The 20,913-nt window shown below is 46.9% G+C and overlaps 1 protein-coding gene across 2 annotated transcripts in view; it reads left to right on the top strand.

Annotated features, from left to right (window-relative positions):
* The first annotated feature begins 242 nt into the window (after positions 1-242).
* Positions 243-20,913, top strand: part of ELOVL6 (ELOVL fatty acid elongase 6) — a 79,148-nt gene continuing 58,477 nt past the window's right edge. Inside the window, exons 1-2 of one of the 2 annotated variants that reach the window (XM_074823268.1) lie at positions 243-323; positions 493-554. In XM_074823268.1, coding sequence (XP_074679369.1) covers positions 541-554 — 14 coding nt within the window. In that variant the 5' untranslated portion in view covers positions 243-323; positions 493-540. Of the gene's footprint in view, positions 555-20,913 lie in introns of both variants that reach the window. The other variant, XM_074823267.1, reaches the window with a different exon arrangement.

Below are 20,913 nucleotides of genomic sequence, written 5' to 3'. Positions count from 1 at the left end.
ATTCAACCCAGGGGTGGGGGCTTCCTATTTTTGTAGTTATTTTTGTCGGCCTTCGGCGGGGGGGGCGGGTGTGGGTGAGTGTCCTCCGTGCCAGGCCGGTGCACAGCCCCGGTGCGGAGCGGCGCCGTCCGCCGGGCAGCGGCGGGTGTTACGCGAGGCGCGGCGGCGGGGGGCGGGTGTCCCGGGCGGCGGCGGCGGCGGCGGGCAGGCGGGCACTAAGACCGCGCCGCCCCCGGGCGCTGCGCGGCGGCCGCAGAAGAGGAGGAGACCGGCGGGCCCGGGAGGAGAGGCGCGGAGGGGAGCGGAGCTATGCTAAACCCGGGGTACCGCTGAGGCGGGGCGGGCCAGGCCAGAGGCGGGGGCTCTCCGGCGGCGGGCACGCAGGGGCCCGGCTCCCGAGGCGGCGGCAGGCAGGCAGGCAGGCAGCATTTCGGCGCGGGGAGCGGCTCCGCAGCCACCGGGCCAATGAACATGTCAGTGTTGACTTTGCAGGAATACGAATTCGAGAAACAGTTCAACGAGCATGCGGCCATCCAGTGGATGCAGGAGAACTGGTGAGTGCCGCCCCCGGGCCCCCCCGCGCGTCCTCCCGGAGCGGCGGGGAGGCGCTGAGCCCATCCGGGTGCGCGCAGTGCGCGGTGCGGTGCGGCGCGGTGCGGCTCTGCGCTGCCGCCCGCGCTACCTGCGCGCCCGGGCCGGGGCCGCCCCGCCGGGCTACGCAAGGCCGGGGCATCCCGCCTGCGGCGCGGTGCGGGCCCTGAGCCCCGCCGCCGCCCCCTCCCGCCGTGTCCCGGCCGGCCCGGCGGCGCAGAGCCGCACACGTGCCCCGGCTCAGCCCTCGGCCTCCCCTGCCTCCTCCCCTGCCTCCATCCCTGCCCGTCCCTCCTGTCCGTCCCTCCCGCTCCCCGCGCAGCACGCCCGTTAAAACAAGTTGCGCGTGTGCCTGCGCTCCCCGCGGAGCCCCTTCGCCTCCCCCCTCCCCTCCCCCAGCTCCTAATAAAACTTCATTTTCAGCCATGCGGCTATTAACTTTCCCGGCGTGTGCGTGCGGCCGGGGAGCCGGGGCCAGCCGAGCCGCGGCGGGACCCGCCGTGCCGGGGGGCTGCGCAGAGACCCGCCGGGGCTTCCCGGGCCGCGGCAAGACGGAGCCTCCCGGGCACGCACACGCCTGGCCCGCCGAGGGGGAGTACTGTGCCGGGGGCCTGCTCGCTGCCCCGCACTGCCCCGGGGGCATCCCCCGTCCCGGGCGCGGTTTATGCCGCTCCCCGGGGCTCGGCCGGCAGCGTGGAGGCAGGGGTGGAGGGAGCGCCCGAGCTGCCCCTGCCCCCTCCCGCGGGGTCCCCCGGGCTGCCCTCGGGGCTGGGATCCCCCTCTCCATCACGCCCGCTCACACCTTCCTCCCGGTCCTCCTCCAGCCTTCGTCCACCTGCACCAGCCTTGTGTTCACACCTTGCCCGTGCTCATCCATGCCTCGCTGCTGCACCGTCCCGGCTACCCTCGCCTGGTGCCCAGGCTTGCCCCTTCTGCTGTCCCTGCAGTCTTTCTCCCCAGCTTGTTCCCCAGTCTTCCCATTGCCCACGTGCCCTCCCTCGGCGGTGCCACCTGCCCTCTCCGGCTCCCTTGGCCCCATATCTCCCGAGTGGGGACCTTCTTCCCCCTGCCACCCTCATGTCACGATGGCAGGATAGGACTGTCTCTGGGTCCAGGCTTTGGTGCCTACATTTGCAAGGCAAAGTGGTCCCAGATCCTAGGTGGATCTCAGCCAAGGACTTGCTAGTATCCTCCAGTGCCTCATCTGGGGACTTGTAAGGGCAGTAGAATTAAATTGACCATTTAAGTGTGTGTATGTCTCCATTGACCATTTAAGTGTGTGTGTCTCCCTCCATTCTCCTGCAGGTGAGCTCATTAGCTCTTGAGGGGTGCCTAGTGTCACTCATGTTTCAGGAGAAGGGAGACCACGTAGATGTTTTTGGGCTGGGAGTGTTGGATGCTTCCTATTTTGTCCATGTTCCAAAAGAAAACTGGCATCAGAATAGGACAAACTGGTAAAAGAGGGTAGAGGGGGTGGTACCTGAGTGTATATAATAGCCAAATAACCCAGGAGAGATGCAGTTTAGATTAAAGAACATGACTAGGAAACAGGACTCCTGCATCTTCTTCTTGGCTCTCCTGTGCTTCATGACATGACCTTGGGAATATTACATAACCTCTCCTAGGCCTCAGTTTCCCCTGCAGGGAAAGGCCAGGGGGGTGGGGGGTAATAGTGCTGAAATACCCTCACGAGGCGCTTTGATGACTTAGGTAATGTTTGCTGAGTGCCTCGAAGATGTCAGGTACTATATAAATGCTAAGCAGTGTTATTAAAATCGCCCTGGCAGTCTCATGTGCTGCAGAGGTTGCCAGCTGGAAGTCCCGTAACGCCAGGCTCCCACTTCCCAGGTTCAAAGGAGGAGACTCAGTTTTACGCTGCTGCGGTACAGCTAAAGAGACATGATGATCTGTGCACACGTGCTTTTTGGTCTAGTTTCACCTTCTCTAACGGTACTGATGAATTAATACCTTTGATTCACATGAAAGTGGAGGAGGAGAGCGATCTGCTGTGGCCAGGGAACGTTTCTGAAAATGAAACGGAACTGTGCCCACTGAGGTCTCCGTCATGGCAGGCTTTTCCTGAAAAGGCTGCAGAAGACTCTTCTGAGTTTCAGGTTATGTTGTATGTTTTTTTATTTTCAGGAAATTCAGTCTCTTAATGAAACAGGTCCTGCTCCAGCACCTGAATTTTGTGGGGAAGCTTAACTGGTAAATTACTGCAGCTAGGGACCATACAGGAAGGCTTTTCTACTTCATATCAGGATGACGTGATAAGTTTGCTTACGCAGACATCAATGGCAGTACATGGCTTCCCAACTTTGTAGGCACACCCTTAGCGTACACATCGTTAACGTAACAGCGTCCTAAGATGAGGCTGTTCAGTAGTAGTTCGTAGGGGTAAACATGGCTGTGCTGTTCATTCTCTAGGCAGGAAGATGGACTATGTGGACTTGCTTCAGGAAAGACTGTGACAGGATTTTATACTGTAATCGCCATTTAAATTAGGATGTAATACTATTACAATGCCTAACGTGGAGGTAAACAAATTCTATAGGTGTGGCATTTGTTATTTTACTTCCATCTCAGAAATATGTCTTGGTATCTTACAAGGCCAAAACCAAAAAAGGCTGTAAGGTGTTAGAGGGGATGAAGCGGCTCTAAGGAGTTGACCCCATCTTTTGGATTTTGGGAAGTGTCTTTGGAGTCTGACTAGGTCACATATGAAGATGTAGCCCAGTTTGAGGCAGGACATGAATCCTTTTATATACCCTCTGGGTTCTGAGCTGGTTAAAGCACTGACAAGCTCTTTTAATTACAAGTGCGTAAGCCTAAAGCTGGAAAAGCTTGAATGCAAAGCCTAGGGGTAGCGACATGCCCCTAGGTGCTGGTATGGTTGGTCAGGATGGATCACGGTTCAAGGAATGAAGTGGCTGGTTCTGTTCAGCTGGGGCTCACCCCTCCTTTGCCTCTGTCCTCCGAGCCTTCTCCAAGATCCATTGCACCCTGGGGCAAGAGCTTGTTCTTTGCACTCACTGATCACTGACACCCAGGCTCTTCTTCAGCATACCCCCATCCTAGGGTCTGTTTCCTCACTGCCATCTGCCCCTGGAAATCATCCCTCTGAGGCTGGCATGAATGGAGCCTGTCTGGTGACAAATTGGTCTCACAGCAGTGAATGAAGTTCTCCTTGCTTCGTTCCAGATGTTCCTGCTTCGCTTTAGGGAGGCCCTCATCCTGCAGTGTGCATTGTGCTGGGACCTCTTTAGAGCCTGGGCCTAGATTAGCAGTGCTGTAAAGAGGCTACTGTTTTGACACAGAGGAAAAATGAATAGTCTGTTCCCAGATACTTGCAAGCTGATGGGTTTCGTGCCTCCCTGAATGCTTGGCTTTATGCGTGTGCACGCCTTTACGGTATAGCCCCCAGACTGCCTGGCTGTCCTGCAGGGAGGCACGAACGGCCGAGCGAGGTTGCAGGCTGCAAAGGCAGACCTGCAGCCTGCTGGTCTCTGAGGGTGAGAGCCACCAATTAGTTGTCTACCCTAAACAAGCCATGACAGGTTTTGAGAAGGTTAAAGAACTAACAGGTCCATTTACTCCCATGAAACTCCTTACGCTTTATGTTGTGGGAAAGCTGTTGTTGATGTACATTTATGTATAGTGCCATCAGGTAGGTAGCTTTTGACATAAGATACGGTATCGCTTTGATCTTGTCGTGCTCGGACCATGGGAGAGTTGATTTCAGTAAGATCAGGATTAAGTCAAATGTTTATTAAAACAATTGCTTAAAATGATTTCTCAAATCAAACTCTCCCAGAACCTCCTCCCAACTTCTTCAGAGGGGGAAGAGGGATGAAGTAAATAATCTGCAGAGGATATTTTTTTGTCCTTAAACTGCTGCATGAGAATTAATGCAGCTGTAGTCCTTTATTTCATGTGAATAAATACATTACTATTTTTGCAGAAAATTTGCAGTTCAGTCAGACATACAGCAAAAACGATTGCAGTGCTGAGATCCCTGTTCCCAGCTGCAGCCAGTGAGGTAGCAAAAACCATCCGGTGCTTAGGAAAGCAAAAGTGACAGAAATGCGTGGACGGAGCGGTGACCGCCGGGGTCCTTCTCCATCGTGCTGCAGAGCGGCAGGTTCGGGCATCAGCACGAAGTGACAGTTGTTCCTGTTATAATTGTCTGGCCAATAATAATTATCTTCAGATGTCTGCTGACGAGGGGCTCGCCAATGGGGAGGCAGGAGGCCTGTGCTGACTGCACTGAGATTATCTGGGCGAGATGACGTCACGCGAGGGCTTGCCTAAAATCACAGAAACTTTTCCTCTGCTGCTCCGCCGGCTGCTGCAGAGCTTGGGCAGGCTCCCCTCGCTCCCCTCTATTTTGGCTCTCCTGGCTTTTTGCTTTCCTGTTTTTCTCCCTGAAAAGCCAAGGTTTAACCCTCGGCAGCCGTCAGCATGCTTGCAGGTAGTAGAGGGAGCCGAGTTGGAGTGGAGTAGGACAGACAAGCAGGGTGAAAGTGGAGCTGGTTATTCCCCAAAGATGCTCTGGGGCTCTGCTGCAGAAAGTGGCCGTTTTCATTAATGAGCTTCCAGGAAAGAGAGAAGCACTGCCTAGGGGCAGCTGGGCATTTTTTGGCTTTAAAGGGCACTGGCAACTCAAACTGGACTCTGAAGTTAACTTTGTAAACCTCAGATGAGTATAAATTTTTGTGTATTTGAAAAAAAAGTCCTGGTGCAGGAAGTTATTTTTAACCTTTTGTTACCTGAAACTTTTTTGTGGCAAGAGGCAGAAAGTGCAGCCAGTGCTGAGATAAATTTATCCTTTGGTGTGATTCTCTTTCTGGTCAAAACTGGAGATAGATGTGAAAGAGCAGAGCATCAGCTAATAAGTACCATCGTCTTAGACAGGTTTGTTTCCTAAATGCAGAACAAGCTTCCCTCATCCACTTAAGCTACTCTTACCTCATGCAGAAATCAAGAGTGAGAGGCTGTGCGTGTATCTCTTCAGGCTTACGTGGGTGGCAGCCAAAACCTGATGTAAATTACTTCTTTCCTTTTTTTTTTTCCGATCTCTTGCTAAATGCCAGTGAAGGATGTGAAGGGGACACTGCAGTCACCCTGTCCTCTCTGTGCCATGGCAAGGACTCAAAGGGAAGATGTACAAGTTGCACTTTACCACAGAGGGACTGTTTTACTTAAGCAAAATTCATTCAGCCCAAGAATTTACCCTACCTCCATATTTCATCCCCCAGAGAGGCTTTTTGCTGCTCTCTTGTGCAAACTGGCCATAATGCTGACAGGGCCCCCAGTGCGTGGCAGCTTTGGTGCTGCAGAGATCAGAGGGTACTTTCCTGCAGGCCTTTCTGAGCAAAATACTGATGGATTGGGGTACCATGGAGCTTTGGCTCCTTGAAAGTACAAGGATGGAGTCTAGGGGGAGTAACAGAATGTGTCCTTTCAGAGTTCAAGTTTTCTGTCTGTGCGTGTGCTTGGGGAAAAAAAAAAGAAGATGGTGGCACAAAAATGTCATTGGTGTCTTCTGGATTCAGCCTACCACTAAAACACAGGCATTGGTCTTTTGCTCACCCTATCCCTAGAGCATGAACACATCTCTCGTCATGTTGCTTCACTAATTTTTAAGCCTCTTGAGTGTGAAGGCATCTCTTCTGCTTTCTGAAACACCGTGTGCTTGTGGGAATGATAAACTTTTAAGAATGGGACAAGAAGTAATTTAGGAGCTTGCCATCATTTTCCAAAGTGTCTTTTGGTTTGGGATGAGATGTAGGATGCTGAATTATTTTGGCACTTTTGAAAAAGTAGCTCATGTGCTCAACTAGGCATAAATCTTGAAAGCAGAGGGGTGTTTGTGCAGGCACAGGCTAAGTAGCAAGTGGTGGTATGAACCCCTGGAGTCAGAGGGGGTTTTGTGGGTGGGCACAGGAGTAATGGGAAGAAACCGATTTGCCCTGGGATTGGGGTGCAGAGTGCCCAGCTATCTCCTTTCTCCTCTAAACTCCCTGGCCTTGTTGAATGGCAGAGCATTCTTCCCCTGGAGGACATTTCACCTCTGTGGCTCTTTCTGCTAGTTTGTGGATGCAGGCACCCATGCAGAGACTGACAGTCAGACCTTTGTCCTTCACTGGTTAAATCCACATGGAGTCAGTGGGAGGAGGTGCCCTGCACACTGTTCCAACTTTCCAGTCTGCCAAGCTGTAGCTTCACAAGGCTGTGGTGTTAGGGCTGTTGGGGCAGCACGAGGCAGATCGCCTTTCTTTTACTGTGGTAGCATCTCTGCTTGATCAGTCCCAGCAAAAGTGCAACCTGAAATCAACTTCCACAAGCTCTTCTGCACCCTGGGCGAAGGCAGTCTGAGCGCAAAGCACATCTTTGGTCAAGGTCATTGCCCCATGTCGAGAAGACAGCAATTTGTACAATGGCAGGTGAGTTGCTGCTGGCTGTTTTGCTGTCAGGTTGCACATGCTTCTCAGCTCTTCCTAGGCACCACAGTGGCATTCTTTTCCTGACTGCCAATTTTTAATCATACCTTGATGATGAGTCACTGCTGTTTAGGTTGGTGTGTTTTTTCCTCCTGATAGTTTTTCTGAGGCAGAGACTATGTGTGTGTGTGTCCCTTGCAACCCAGAAATCTTTAGAAAATGTCTTCTTTAAAAGCAGTAAAGAAAATTTATGTGGAGACAGCTTCCATATTCTCCTCCTCCCTCAAACGGGTGCAGTCTGTCTGTCCATAATCTGGTGAGAGAAGCACTGTAGACAGCCTACAGTAATTTGTTGTATCCTGGTCTTTTAATGAGCTCTGTGCTGGTAGATGGTGCCTTTTAATGGGGCTCAGGGTAGGCAGGAGATCGCTGTGTGTAACTCGTGGTGTGATTAGGGGTCTCAATTACTCCATTTTCTGCAACGCCTAACATAACTGGCCTTTTCCCTGACCCCCCTGCTGAAAATGCAGTGAGCGTTCATGTCCAGTACATCTACTGCTCCTTAAAAAGTCAAATGTGGTTACGTTCCCATTGGTCTCAGCAGAGAAAGGTCTGGCTGAGTATTTAACTCTCAAATTTATGCGCCGCGTTTGCCGTTGGTCTCTTCTCCACAGCCATCTATAGTGGTACTGGGAATAAAAGGATGTTTTGTACTTTTTTTCTTCCTTTATGTCATTGCACAGTCTCTGCCTCTGGCTCAAGAGTCTATCCCAAGCCCGTTTCAGCTGACTTTGATCTGCTGACTCTTAGCAATAAAAATAGAGATAAAATGTGGAAAAATTTGTAAAGGAAAGGCTGTAGTATTTCTGTCTTCATGACTGAGTTAGCACTGGCAGGCTGGTACCCCCGGTGCTTTGGGGGTCCAGACTGATGGGAAATGCAGAGACCCTTCTCTGCAAGGGTGTTTTCAGTACAGAGCTGGAGACATTGGAGGGTATAGCACTGGGGTTTCTTTTTTTGCTTCGAGGGTAAACTTTTATTAGTGTTTATGGAGCTTTCCATAGCTTTGAAAATGATTTTGTAGTACAGGGTCCACTGGGACTACACAAGGCAAGATGATGTAAAACACTTTTTGGAAAGCTTAATCGAGAGAGTTTAGATGCTTTTTCATTTAATGGAAATGAGCAGAGGTTAAAACATATTATTATTTTTAAATGTAAATTCACATTGACTAAAATGTAAAATAAACTTTTCACTGACTCAGACTATATCAACATGTGAGGTATTTGTGTAACCACGTTACTCACGTACTGCTGCTACCCAATACTTTTCTTCTTGCCAACCGTTTTGCCAGCCCACTTGAGCCTTGTCCCGGGTTGGAGTAGAAGGGTTGCATTTACTCTGTGTCTACACAGCGCCTAGCACAGTGGTACCCCATCACTGACTGAAGCGTCCCAGACTGCTGCTACTACAAGCCACACTGTTCCTGTTCGTGCCACGGCATCACATCTCCTGGCGTTGGGTTTGCTGGGGGAGGCCGGTGCAGCCTGGTGGGGTGCTCTGCAGGGACATGCAGGTTAGCGTTACACAAGCCAGCAGCAGAGTGGGAAACAGCGGGACTGTGATTGCACCCAAGCTAATTCAAGGACAAAATTGTATCACTTCATGTGCAGGGTTTGCAGATGTGGTTATTATTGCTTTCAGATCCAAAGTAGCAATGGTAACTGATACTGATACCTTTCACGGTGTGCCTTGTACTATATACTCCATTGCAAACCTTCAGTTGCAAGTCTTGTTGACTTTTGTGAGGACATCTTAGCCTTTGATTTCTGCAAGACTTACTTATGGACTGGGAGCAAGGTGGAAGGACTCCAAAAAATTAACATGACCTCAGTTTGGGTAGAGAAGGGACCCAGATCCTGCAGAGCAGACATGCCATGAAATAATGACATGATGGGCAGATCTTGCATCTGTTGAGCAGTTCTTGACCTCCTGTGTGAAGAACTGGTATTCCGAGTGGGGAAGAAGAACGGGTGATGGAAGTCAATGTTTACCTCATGCCAGGGGACCTGGGGCTTTGCAGAGTACATGTAGTGGTTTATGTACTACATGGCATGCAGGGGAATTATGATCACAGAATCACAGAATTGTCTAGGTTGGAAAAGACCTTGAAGATCATCCAGTCCAATCAACCCAACATCAATACATCTCTTGAGGATGCAGGGAGCCTGGCGTCAAACTGAATGCAGCCATAGCCACCTTGTACAAGTCAGGCATCAGTCAGTCAGGAGCAATTCTTTGGAAAGTGCCTGAGTCCCACGATTCCAATGGATATCAGGGACCTGTGTCATCTCTGAAAATTGCTCTTTGTGCCTCAGTTCCTCAACTGTAAATGGGGAACAATTCTTTTCTGGATATATTCAGAGTTGGTTTTTACCATGTCACAAAGGTGATTCTGAGGTGGTAAGACCCGTATGAGTAACTTCATTAAAACAGTACAGAAAACAGAATGGTTTTACAGTATTACTATGCAGCTTTACACTTGTGTTAGCACTGAAGAATACTTTATTGTTGCCAAGGATGTGAGGCAAAGTTTGTCTCCTTGACTGTGGTAACCGAGGAGTAAGAAGAGCTGCTGTAATATCGGAGGCAAGGCAGTTTATTGTTGGTATCATGGGATTAAACTGCAAAAGTCCAGACCATTCTTAATTGCAAATTTATGAAAGGAACTGTCCTTCAAATAGTCCAATAAAACTTCAGACTGTTCAACATCTTCTGATGATAACTTTTAAATAGAATTTTAAAAATTTGTTGGTAATTAGTTTCAGCGTATGAAGCCTGCAAACTGAGTGAAAAATGAATTGGACATCATCCATGATTATGGGCTCCTCAAATTGAATGTGTTAATTTTGATATCTGATGGCCTCAGTTACCCCTGGACATTTAGTTTAAGATTGGCCAAGAGCATTATTAAGGAAAAATATCTGCTCTGTATGTCTTGAGCCATCAGTAGTATAAATACACCTGGAAAGAGCAATCCCAGGGAGTGCCAATTAACGTTTTAAGCGGAAGAAACAATGGGCCAAGTTCTTCTCAGTAAAAACACCAGAATTATATTATTGAAGAGTGTGATCTTCTGGCTAATAAAATTGTCTGGTTTTCTTTTTCTTTTCTTTTTTTCTTTTCTTTTTTGTTTAGAACCATTAAGAGGTACTTAAGATGATAGTAAAATCCCCTAAGTATAAACAAAAGCAGGATGCCAAAGTTGTTGCACTGTCCCATTCAGATAGTGGGTTTATTAACAAATGTTTACAAAGTCTGGCTTTTTCCTTATGTAATTTTCCTTTTAGCTTTAATTGGGAATTTTCTCTCTAGGTTTCCTGTTGTGCATCTGCTGAATGCAGGTCCTCTGTAAACATTAAGGGAATTTTGTGCTTTCCAACACAGAAATCTCCAGGCAGCTGAAAGTCCTGGGTTTTCTTCCTTTTTGTTCTCCCTGGAGGGCCTGGCTGTCCAACTCCTCTTCCACATCTTTGCAGGTCACAACCAAGAGAGACGTTGGTTATTAGCAGGAAATTCTGTGGACACCTTACATTTCAATTCCTTACTTCTTGTTTCTTCATCCTCCTTGGCTTGACAGCCAAGCAGAAAACTCCGAGCTGTTTTGTACACCGTGATAATGTTTAGATCCTCTTGTCTTCATTAGCTACCTTCACTTTTGTGAAGACTTTTGCTCCATTGACATGGTACCTCTGGGGCTGACAGCTGCCCCAGCCCATGTTAGACATCAAGGTTTCATCATCAAGGGGACTTGTTGGGTCCCCTCTCCCAGATGTGGGCGGGGATCCAGCCCTTGTGAGCGGGCATCTCCATGCTCATGGGCAACTGACCCAGACCCAGCAAAACTTGCGGTGATTTTGCTGCGTTTCCTAGGTAAAAACTGAAGCTGTGAGGATGTGCTAAGTGAAACTGCTGATGAGAGTGCACAGCACTGATTGCAGACCCCTGATGAAACAGGGTGCTTAAGAGGTAGAAGTATTTTGAGATGTATAATGCTGTCTACATTATTTTGTGAGAGCATTTCCCTGTTACATTTTTTCATAAGATATTGCTGTTGGCCACTGTCTGAAACAAGATACTGACCTAATTCAGCCTTTGATGTGACCTGATTGCTCCTGTGTGCTTAAATACCCTTTTCTGATCACATGCCTCATAAAGAAAATACTATTTTTGGTACCAGTCATGCCAGAACTGTCTGGAAGCGACATTCCCTCTTGCAATGGCTCTGTGAGCACAGACTATCAGTATATTTTGTTAAATCATTATTTGTTGTTTCAGAACTCTGTAAATACTGTGGAGTTAAATCTATTCTTTCTAAGTCTTACTTTGATTGGCAGTTCATGCTGAAAATGCCCAGCAGTCCTACAAACTGTGGCATTTCTGGGTGTCTGATGCTAGTCGAGATTCCCCCTGTGCAAGGCATTGCTTGTGGATGCTACGAAAAACCCTGTCTTGCCCCTAACAGCTTGTGGATTGAGTTTAAGACTAGTAGTACCCCAGGCAGACAAAACTCATTCTTATTTTTGAAAAGGTTTACATAAATTATTGTTTGGACTGTGAGAGCCAGATCTATGCAGCTACATTGCCACTGTCTCTGTGAACCAGTGGGGAGTTTTGCATCTGTCCCAGCGGAGGAAGGACAGCTCCAGACAGCCAAACCCCAGGGGTAAAAATAGTGTTATAGCACTGAAAGGAACCCTCAGTTAATGTGTTCTTGTTCACTGACCTCTAATATCACCTCTGAAATGTATTTTTTTCATTTTTAACAATTTCCCATAAGCTTTCCAGCATTTTCCAAGAGCTACATCAAGCTCCAGTAAGCTCATCCTACATCAGTGCTTACATCATGGACAAATTTCCAAATTTAGTTTGAAAGATAGGATCAACATCAGGTGTTCCTATTGCAACACTTAGAACCAGACTGTCAGGAGGCTGTTGTACCCAGGATGCTCACGCTTGTTAGGAAATGAAAGAAAACGTCTTACTCAAAGAAACATTTTGAAAACCTGACCCTAGATGTTCATGAGGTGGTCCTTGTGTAATGGTACCCGTGTATAAAGATGATAGTTACAGTGCGTGCCTTTCCCAGATTTCTCCACATATGTCTTTTGATCCTGCTCGGGAGTTTTGCATGTCCAGTATTTGGTGGTTACAGACAGTTTATATTACTGTTCACTCATTCAGTCCTTTGAGCACCCTACAGGCACTGGTGATGGGATTTGTCTGACCACACATAGATGCCTGCTACGTAAGGAGTTGAGTCATCTCATCCTGAAATAGGGAGCTGAGAGAGATCAGTTGCATCAGAAAATCACTCTCTTCTCTGCACCGAATGTAGAGAGACTCCAGGGAGCTAATTGGACCATAGTTATTTCCAACCATCCTTCTTCCTTTCTCCCCCACCATGCATTTTCTTCTTTTTCCAGATATGTATTTGATTTCTCCTTTTTATCACCCTTTCCCCCTCCCTCTTTCATTTTCAGTATATCTTTTTCCCATTTAGGAATAGTCAAGCTGGCAGTGTGGGGGGCTGGGGAAGCCCTGTGTGCTTGTGTAAAACAGCCTGTGGACTGGGAAACAGCTGGTGTATGTGTTGGTGCTGGGCTGATGGAGCTGGGCAGCGCAGACCTGGCCCTGAGCTGTCTCCGGATGAACAGAAAAAGTACGGCGTTGGGGTAGTCCCTCTGTCACCTTCTAATGAAGTCTCTTGGTCCTTGATTTCTGGAATAGGGCAATAACAAAAAAAGAAGAGTCCTTGCTTGTAGCTTTCCTCAGCTCCCATCATATCCAATCCTAAATAAAGTCTACAGTAAAACTTCTGTTGGCTTCAATGTAAGAGATTTAGTTCCTAAACTTGTATGTGCTAGCTAAATGTAATGTAGCATCTGGTATGTAAAATGATTATGACAATTCACATATTTTGAAATGGTCATTACTGTAAATTGAATAATTGGAAAAGATGCTGGAAGAATATGAAGAGAAAAGAGATTGTGTCTACATTTAGGAAAAAATACAGACCAGGCTGATAATATGGGCAATCCAGAGATTAGAGAGAAATAGTAATTATAAAAGCTACCACAGCTTTTTACTGTGTGGTGAACGAGTAGAGCTCCTCCCTGTGCTTTCTGTAGTAGCATGCCCTTGATCAAGAAAAAAAATGGACTAGGATAACAAAAAAGGATCTGTTAGCATCTATCGTGTATCAGCATTAAAGCTGGGAATGCAGATTTTGACCTCAGGTTTCCAACTGCTCTTCTTGCCTTAGCAGTCCCCATGACTTCAGCTGTTGTGGTGTCATGGAGCATCTTCCCTAATGAAATGCTGGTGGCTTCAGGGTAGGCATGCAAAGTATGTAAGATACTCAGGATGGTCCTTTGGTTTATCTTGATGAACTCTTGCGAGTACAGTGAGCAGTTTTGAATTGCATCAATTAAAATGGCTTATACAATTGAGCGAGACTTTTGACAGACCACAAGTATCTTGCCTACGCTTTTCTTTTACGATTGTGTTCCAGCATTTTGTTTTCATAGGCTGTGTCTGATGACCTTAGTTACGATCCATATTTATTGCTGGCAGGGAGTTAGGCCCCTTTCCATTAAACTAGATCATGTTGTATCTGTTTACAGGGGACCTGAATTTGTCTTCAGACAACTTTAACCCATTTGCCTCGTTTAAATTTTCAAGAATGAGCCTTGACCCAGTGGAATTACAAGGAGCTCTTGTGTTAAAATAGCTGTGTATCTTGAAAGAGGGACACTTGTGTTCACTGAATTACCATGGAGAGTTATGGTATTTTAGTATGGTTTTGCCCTTTGTTCATGTCTTTTGTGAATCCTACAGTCATGTTTTTTGTGAGTTAGATGCTTTAATTACAGAAAGGTCTATAATGTAACATTTCTAACAACAAGAGGGATGCCTTGGAAGTGGTGAATCTGCACCGCTACCAGGGCTGCTCTGAGAGCTGCCTGAAGCCATTGCAACTGGAAGTCTTGCCAGATTAGAATGACCAGTTCTGCTGACTTTCAGCTGAGGTCTCTCTTCTTAGCTCCCAAGTCTTATATGACCTTAAAAAGCAAGACTTTGGTTCCTCACACTTTTGAGAGCCTCCCATTGCACATACAGTAAACCAGAGCACATCAGAGAGAAACTTGGTACCATTATGTGTTTTCCCTGGCTGCTGGATGAAATTCTGCCCTTTGAATGTCAGCCGGCCTGGCAGGCAAGAGGGACAGCCTCCCTGTCACCCAGGTTGCATAAGGGGCTGATGTCAGGGTGGGTTGCCATGGGTTTGCTGGTGCTGGAGTAGCTTCCCAGGGCTGAACTTTTGCCCCATGCCACTCAGATGCAACCACTGATACAGTTGGGTGAACTGGCTGCCTGTGCCAGGGCTGCCTGTCATGATTTCTCCCAGGGCCGTGACCTCCCGTGGTGGAGTGGAAGGGACCAACAGAGGCAGTAAATCTTCAAACTGCTCCAGGTGCTTTGCCCAGAGGCTGCCTGCATGGCCTTCCTGCAAGCAGTCCCAGAGGCAGCGTGGCATGGAGATCGTGTGTCCTTTGGTATTTAGTACCCATGAGAGCATGTATGCTGAGGTACTTGTTGCTCGTATGCCCAAAATATTGCACCCATGCAGTCTGAGTGGTTTCCTTCTAGCTGCATGAGCGGGGACAAACAGTTGTGAATTAGACAAACATCCCTCTCTAACTGGATCTCACAGTCTGCTATGGTAATGCCCTGCGGTCTGGTCCCTAGACTATCCTGCTCAACCTGTGTCATTCAAAGAGTGGGTAAGGCACCCATCTGGAGAACTATAGACTTTCAAGGACCTTCGCTATTAAAATTGGCGTCTGGGATTCATCCAAGTCAGTGGGAGACATGCCTGTGACTTGAATAGGAAGCGGATGTAAATTTTTGTGCATGAGTACATGAGATGGCTCTAGCGTTAGCCATAGCTTTGATTCAGAGATATGAGTGCTGCCGTAGTTGGAATAAGCTGCCATCCCGTGGGTTTCCTGCAGGAATACTGATGAAGAGGATGTAAATGCAGGATGGGGCTGTGGAGTAGATGGTAATATGTGGGGGATCACTAGAAAGCATGAAGACTAAACTGAAAAGGGCTTGTTTCCCAGAGATTGGCAAGTGCAAGTGCTCCTGTGCAAGCACTTCTCTTCCAGAATAAAACTACCCATCTCCAGTGTTGAACCAGTTAATGAGAGCAGGGGCTTAGGCTGCCTTCTGCCATGCTCTGGGGTAGTGGCTGTACGCGGGAGAAAGCCTTCCAGAACAGAAAGGGGAAAGAAATGCCAGTTTGCGTCAGGGTGTGTTGACTCATAGGAGACATTTTGAAGGTTATGGATATATGTTAAGCAGGTATTAAATAGCTCTTGCTTTATAAATATCATTTACAAAAGCAAGTATCCTTTTCAGGGCATCAGAGTGTATAAGAATATGAGTTAATTAGAGTCTGCATTTTCAAAGTGGCAGAAAACCAGTATTTAAATCAAAAGAACTGCAAAGAAGTTTGCTGGTGACTTGAAATCCCGTGAGTTTTGTAAAACTTTCTGGCCTTGTACCTTGCTTTTTCTTCCCACTCACAGCTTTCTGCAGCTGTGACCATTGAACTCAGTGTAGTTGTTTGTGATTTGTGTGACCTGAGAGAGGAGAGGTTCAGACCTGCATCTGATGGCTATTTGCAGAGTGTCAGGTCTGCCTGCTCGTGGGGGCATGTTGTGGTGGTACTCCGAAGCACTAAGTCACTTGTTTTGCAGAAAAATGCAGGCTGGCAAGAGGATGAGCCAGACCACAGGCTAATTTGTAAACAGGTTCAGTGGAGCGTTTCATGGCCTGCAAAGTGACCGGGCTAATCCTGGAAACCTGCAGCCTTTATCACGACACCTGACACAGCAGCGTAGCCAGCCTCCTCTGCTTTACCAGATTTCCACGCTCGTGTCTCCCATTTTTCTAAACATGGCACAGATTTTTTTCCTTTCCCAGACTTAAGGGGGGGAGTGATGGAAGAAATCTGCATTAAAGCCTTCCCCAAAACAGTATGAAAATGCAGAGGGCCCCCTGCAAAAGGGAGGGGTCCCTCACACTAGGGTGGTGTGTCATCCAGGTTGTCGGTCACACTGGGGTGGGGTGTTGTCCAGGTTATTGGGGATATGACTTTGTCTGCAGTGTGAACGACCTCGCAGTGCATTCAGAAATGCTCGCCTGACTAACATACTGCTTACATTTGCTGACTCACTCTTGCACTGCCTTTTTCTTTCTTGTTCCCTGGATGTGTTGATTTTTATCTCTGTTACTAGGGCTGTGCCCCAGACACTGTGTAATCAGCATGTTTGTGTTTGGCTCCTGTGGTGGTGGGAGGTATCTACATTTGGATACAAACGTTAATATAATTCACCCGCAAGTGAATAATAGCAACAAAATACAGGGACCTGAAACCCTCCGGTGTGGGAGGGAGGGCTGTGAAACTCTGCTTTTGGGGCAGGGCCACCCTCAGCATCACTGCCTGGGACTCTGCACCACCAGCTGTGTTCAGTCTTACTGTCACTTCAGATCGTGCCCCCCTATGCTATTTTGACTGATTAATTTAAATTCAGCCTTGTGCTTTCACCTGTAGAAGATACCAGCACAGGCAGCCTGTATCTCAAAGCCCTTCCAGGGTGGGAGCCATGCACCGGCATGGCTGAGAACCGCAGCGGAGCTGCTGGGTCCCTGCTGTCCTGCTTTTCCAGGAGGCATGTGGGTCATCAGAGGCCCTGCTTACCACCCACCCTGGTCGTAGGGTGCTCCTGGAAGAACTGCATCGGGCTCCTCCTCTCCCGGTGAGCTGCAGCAGCCCTGTGCCTTCACAGCCCTGCTTACTTTCCCACTTTGATCTTGCACCCGGAGCCATTAAGCGTCCCTTTCTCTTGCCACTTCAAAGGATGTCTATTCTTGATGTGCAGTGATCGGGTACTTCTGTAGCTATGGCTCGTTTCCTGCACATCTTCTCAAATACCAGTGATCTTAAGCAGCACCTGTAAAATGTCTGAGGGTCCAGGTTAGTATGCAAGGACAATTATGTCTTCAGGTTTTTTCCCTTTACAGCCCAGGCTCCGAAATTTTGTCTAGGGGTATCCCAGATGGTTGCGACTATTCTGTCTTCTCAATCTCTCCTGAACAGGACACCATTTATGCTCGTCCAGCTTGGTTAGGGCTAATTTGAAGTCCATCTCATTAAGTTGCCACCACATAATGCTTTTTTCTCTTCTTTTAATCAGATGGTGTCCAGTGTTTTCCCAGGAATCCTCATGCAAGGAATGACATTGCATGGCCAATTACCAGGGAAGTAATTAGCAGACAACTTCTTCCCTCATGGTTCAGAGAGCATTATGTACACATTCCCAGGAGATCGTACAACACAGCATCACCCTACAGCAGCATTGCTGCGAATGAAATGTGCTTTTTCCCTCTGTGCCTTTTCGTGCTCATCAATTTTGTGTCAGACTGGGAGCAGACAGTCGGCGCTCCCCAATGTCACCAAGCAGAATCCAGCACTGATGGTGCCTTTGAAACCCTCCCCGCGTTGAAACGATGGGATGGCCTCTGCGCGCTGGTTCTGCACAGTGGCAGCTGAACAGAGGCACCCTGCTGACTGCCTGGGCAGGATAGCTTTGCTTTAACGAACTTCAACCTGGAAAGGGATGCCTTTTTGGTTCTTTTTAGGCACGATTGCTTTTCTCAAGCTGAACAGTATTTGTGGCATTTCTTACTGCAGGTTCAGTGAGATCAGTGGTATTTAGCATTTGCAAACAGAAATTGTAGGTTTGAAAATCTTGGCATTTTTGATAGTGACTTTTGTAAGTGCTGGAGGGCATTAAGCATGCAGCTTTTCTGATGTCTTCTCCTGGTAGCTGTTTCTTCATAGAGGAAATGTCTGTCAGCTTCTTGAACCAGCTCTGAAAGCCCTCCAGGCTTTTCAGTGGCAATGCTAAGGACTTGTGACCAGCTTTACTCACTTCTGGATTTACATTTTTGTCATTGATTCTGAATGCATATTGGACCAAATATAGATGCAAACAGTATCAGGAGGGTGTGTGCTTGTACTCTCCTCTCGTACTTTTACTGATTCTCAAAAGCAGTGCCTGGCACCTTGGACCCATGCAGTGAGGACAATGATGAGCAGAGCTGTTGTTTTACATCACATTATTCTGTCTTCTCTGTCCCAGCTTCCTCTGCATTTGTGTTATATTTACTGGCAAAGAGCATCTGGTATCACCTATTTGTAAGTCATAAATTCAGATTTATTTTACCCAAGTAAACAGAAAGAAGTCCCAGAACATATAATAATATGAGAGCTTTAAAAAAGATGCCTTATCTTTATCAGTAAGTGGTAGTGTGTACTCTGTTAAGATCTTCTCAACTAAAATATTTCTTCATTTCTGTTGCCTAAGGTGAGCAATAAGCTTTTTCTTCAGCATAGCACTCTGTCACAGGATGGGGCGAGCAGTAGTGCTGGAGCAGATGAACTCTCCTCCACTTCCAGACTGCAGCACCTGATCCCGGTAACATTTTTATGTCCCCTAGTGCAGCTGCATGATGAATTTCTGGGATGAATAGCTGCTTCAGTGCCGAGTTTAAAAATGGAAATTAGAACTTTGCCACCCAACTTTCAAATGATCTCTGTTAGAGAGTTGAGGAGGAGGCTTTGTTGCCTTACCAGAGTACCCTTGCAGGCTAGAAACCCTAAGGCTGCTCCCACCCTCGTTGGCCCCGACCTTCTGGCCCTACAACTTTGTGCCATATCCCCTCCCTGGCCCAAAGCTGACCACTTGACTTTTTGTTTAAGATAAGTGAAGAGATACCTCAAAGATGCTTTGGGCTGCAGGCAAAGTCAAGGAAATATCCATATGTTAGTTATATGGATAGTTAGGCCAGATTTTCCAGCTGTTTATTTTACAAGCATGTTGAGACAACTTAATGCAGTTAGAGGTTATTAAGTCTAAGCTGTTAATTTTAATGACTTTAATAGACCTTTAGCATTCATGTTTAATCCAGCACTACTTATTGGCCTACACAGTATGTTGATACTTTTTAAAGCTTCAGACTTGGCAGCTCTCTGAAAGAGTACTTGTATTTCCCAGATGCTTGGATACTTCTTGCTGCTGTTGTTAACCAACGTAGACTGCAGCTCTGCATTTGGACTAAAATTTAAAACCATCTGCAGAAGGGAGCCTGATGCTGTAATTGTAAGCAACATCACTGGCTGACTTTGAAAAGGGTGCCTCTGTGTCTGCCAGGTGAAGGCACTGAGTGGAAGGATGATGGAGAGAGAGAGAAACAATGAGTCATAGAACATTGTACCAGCCGAGGAAGTCTGAGAAGCTGCCCAACAGACCATGCGACCTTGTTCACTGAAATGAAGCCTAGCTCAGGATGCTTCCAGCCCTCTTCAGATTCCTGCTGGTTACAGCACAATAAGAATAAGTATCGGCCACCACTTTTTTCTGTGTTGTTTGAACATCTTTTCGTTTGGCATAAGAGTGCTCCTCCAGCAATTCATTTTAAGTTTCGAAGTTTCTGGACTATGTTAACTGCCCTCTACTAGGTGGCAATTTCTATCCTGATCTGCAGTGATTAAAAATGAATCTAACTAGGTTTTAGAGGTACGCCACAATTCAGGCATTCTGATCTTCTAAGTCAGGTTTAAACTAAATGCACATTACATGTACATCTGCTTTATTTAAAAAATAGAATCAGTGTTTCATCTTTAAAGTAAAGATTATTCATGATTTCCTGGTTTATTCAGAATTGCAGATGTATCACTGCAGCTAAACAAGCAGAGAACATCTTCCAATTGACTGTTCATCTCTGTTCAGGAATACTTTTAGTGATTGGTATCAGAAACAGGTACAAAAGGAGCTTTTAAGTGTCTACCTGTGGCTGCTATGTTTTTGCTATTGTGTTTCAGGAAGCAAACCCAGCCCTGCCATGCTTTGCTGAGGCATAGCTTCCACTAATGCCATAGGACAAGTTTTCTTCTTTACTACGAGCAGCCATAGAAGTATGCTAACATAAAAAGATAAGAGATTCAAAGGCATATGAAGACTTGCTTCTCTTACAGAGATAATCTTTGTGCGATTTTCCTAAATATTTTGTCAAGTTTTTCTGTCTCTTTTTTTCTTAAGTGTATGTTGGCAATAAATGCCTGCTGACCTTCCTTGGATCAGCTTTTATCCTCTAATAACTTGAGGTAATGTGTACAAATCCTGAGATTTACATATTTGACTGATTTATGAGTAAATACCTCTCAGTCTCTGTTTAAATCTGCTCGAGTCTGAAGAGGTGCTGATGTGGATACAGATGTATTGCAGGTACTTGCACATGACAGATTTTGTTCATTAACTCTTCCCCAACTATGACAAAATACTTTTGCACCAAGTGGAAGCACCGGTTCAGGTGTTTTCCATCAGATCTGTGCAGGTTTTGCGGAAGTTGTACTAAACCTGTTCTTCTGCAAATATTAACACAATTTTGGTTTTTTACAACTATACCATAATTAGTATGCCTCTAAATTCTTCCTGACAGTTTATTAGTTCATGAAGGGCTACAGCATTTTCGCTGGTTGAATTCAGTTGTTAAGGCATAGATGATTAAACCCGTCTAACCAAAGCTGGAGTCTTCGCTTCCTGGTGTTGATGCTCCCTCTGTATGACTTTCTTGGCTTGCTCCTCACCTTTTTTCAGGTTATGATCCATTTAGCTTAAAACATCTTTCGATCTTTGGCTTGTAAACAAAAGCAATAAACACTTCTGTAAAGTGTCCAGGGCTT

Source organism: Strix aluco, chromosome 4 (genome assembly GCF_031877795.1).
Source record: "Strix aluco isolate bStrAlu1 chromosome 4, bStrAlu1.hap1, whole genome shotgun sequence".
NCBI lineage: Eukaryota > Metazoa > Chordata > Aves > Strigiformes > Strigidae > Strix > Strix aluco.
This window is presented reverse-complemented; position numbering and strand designations above follow the sequence as displayed.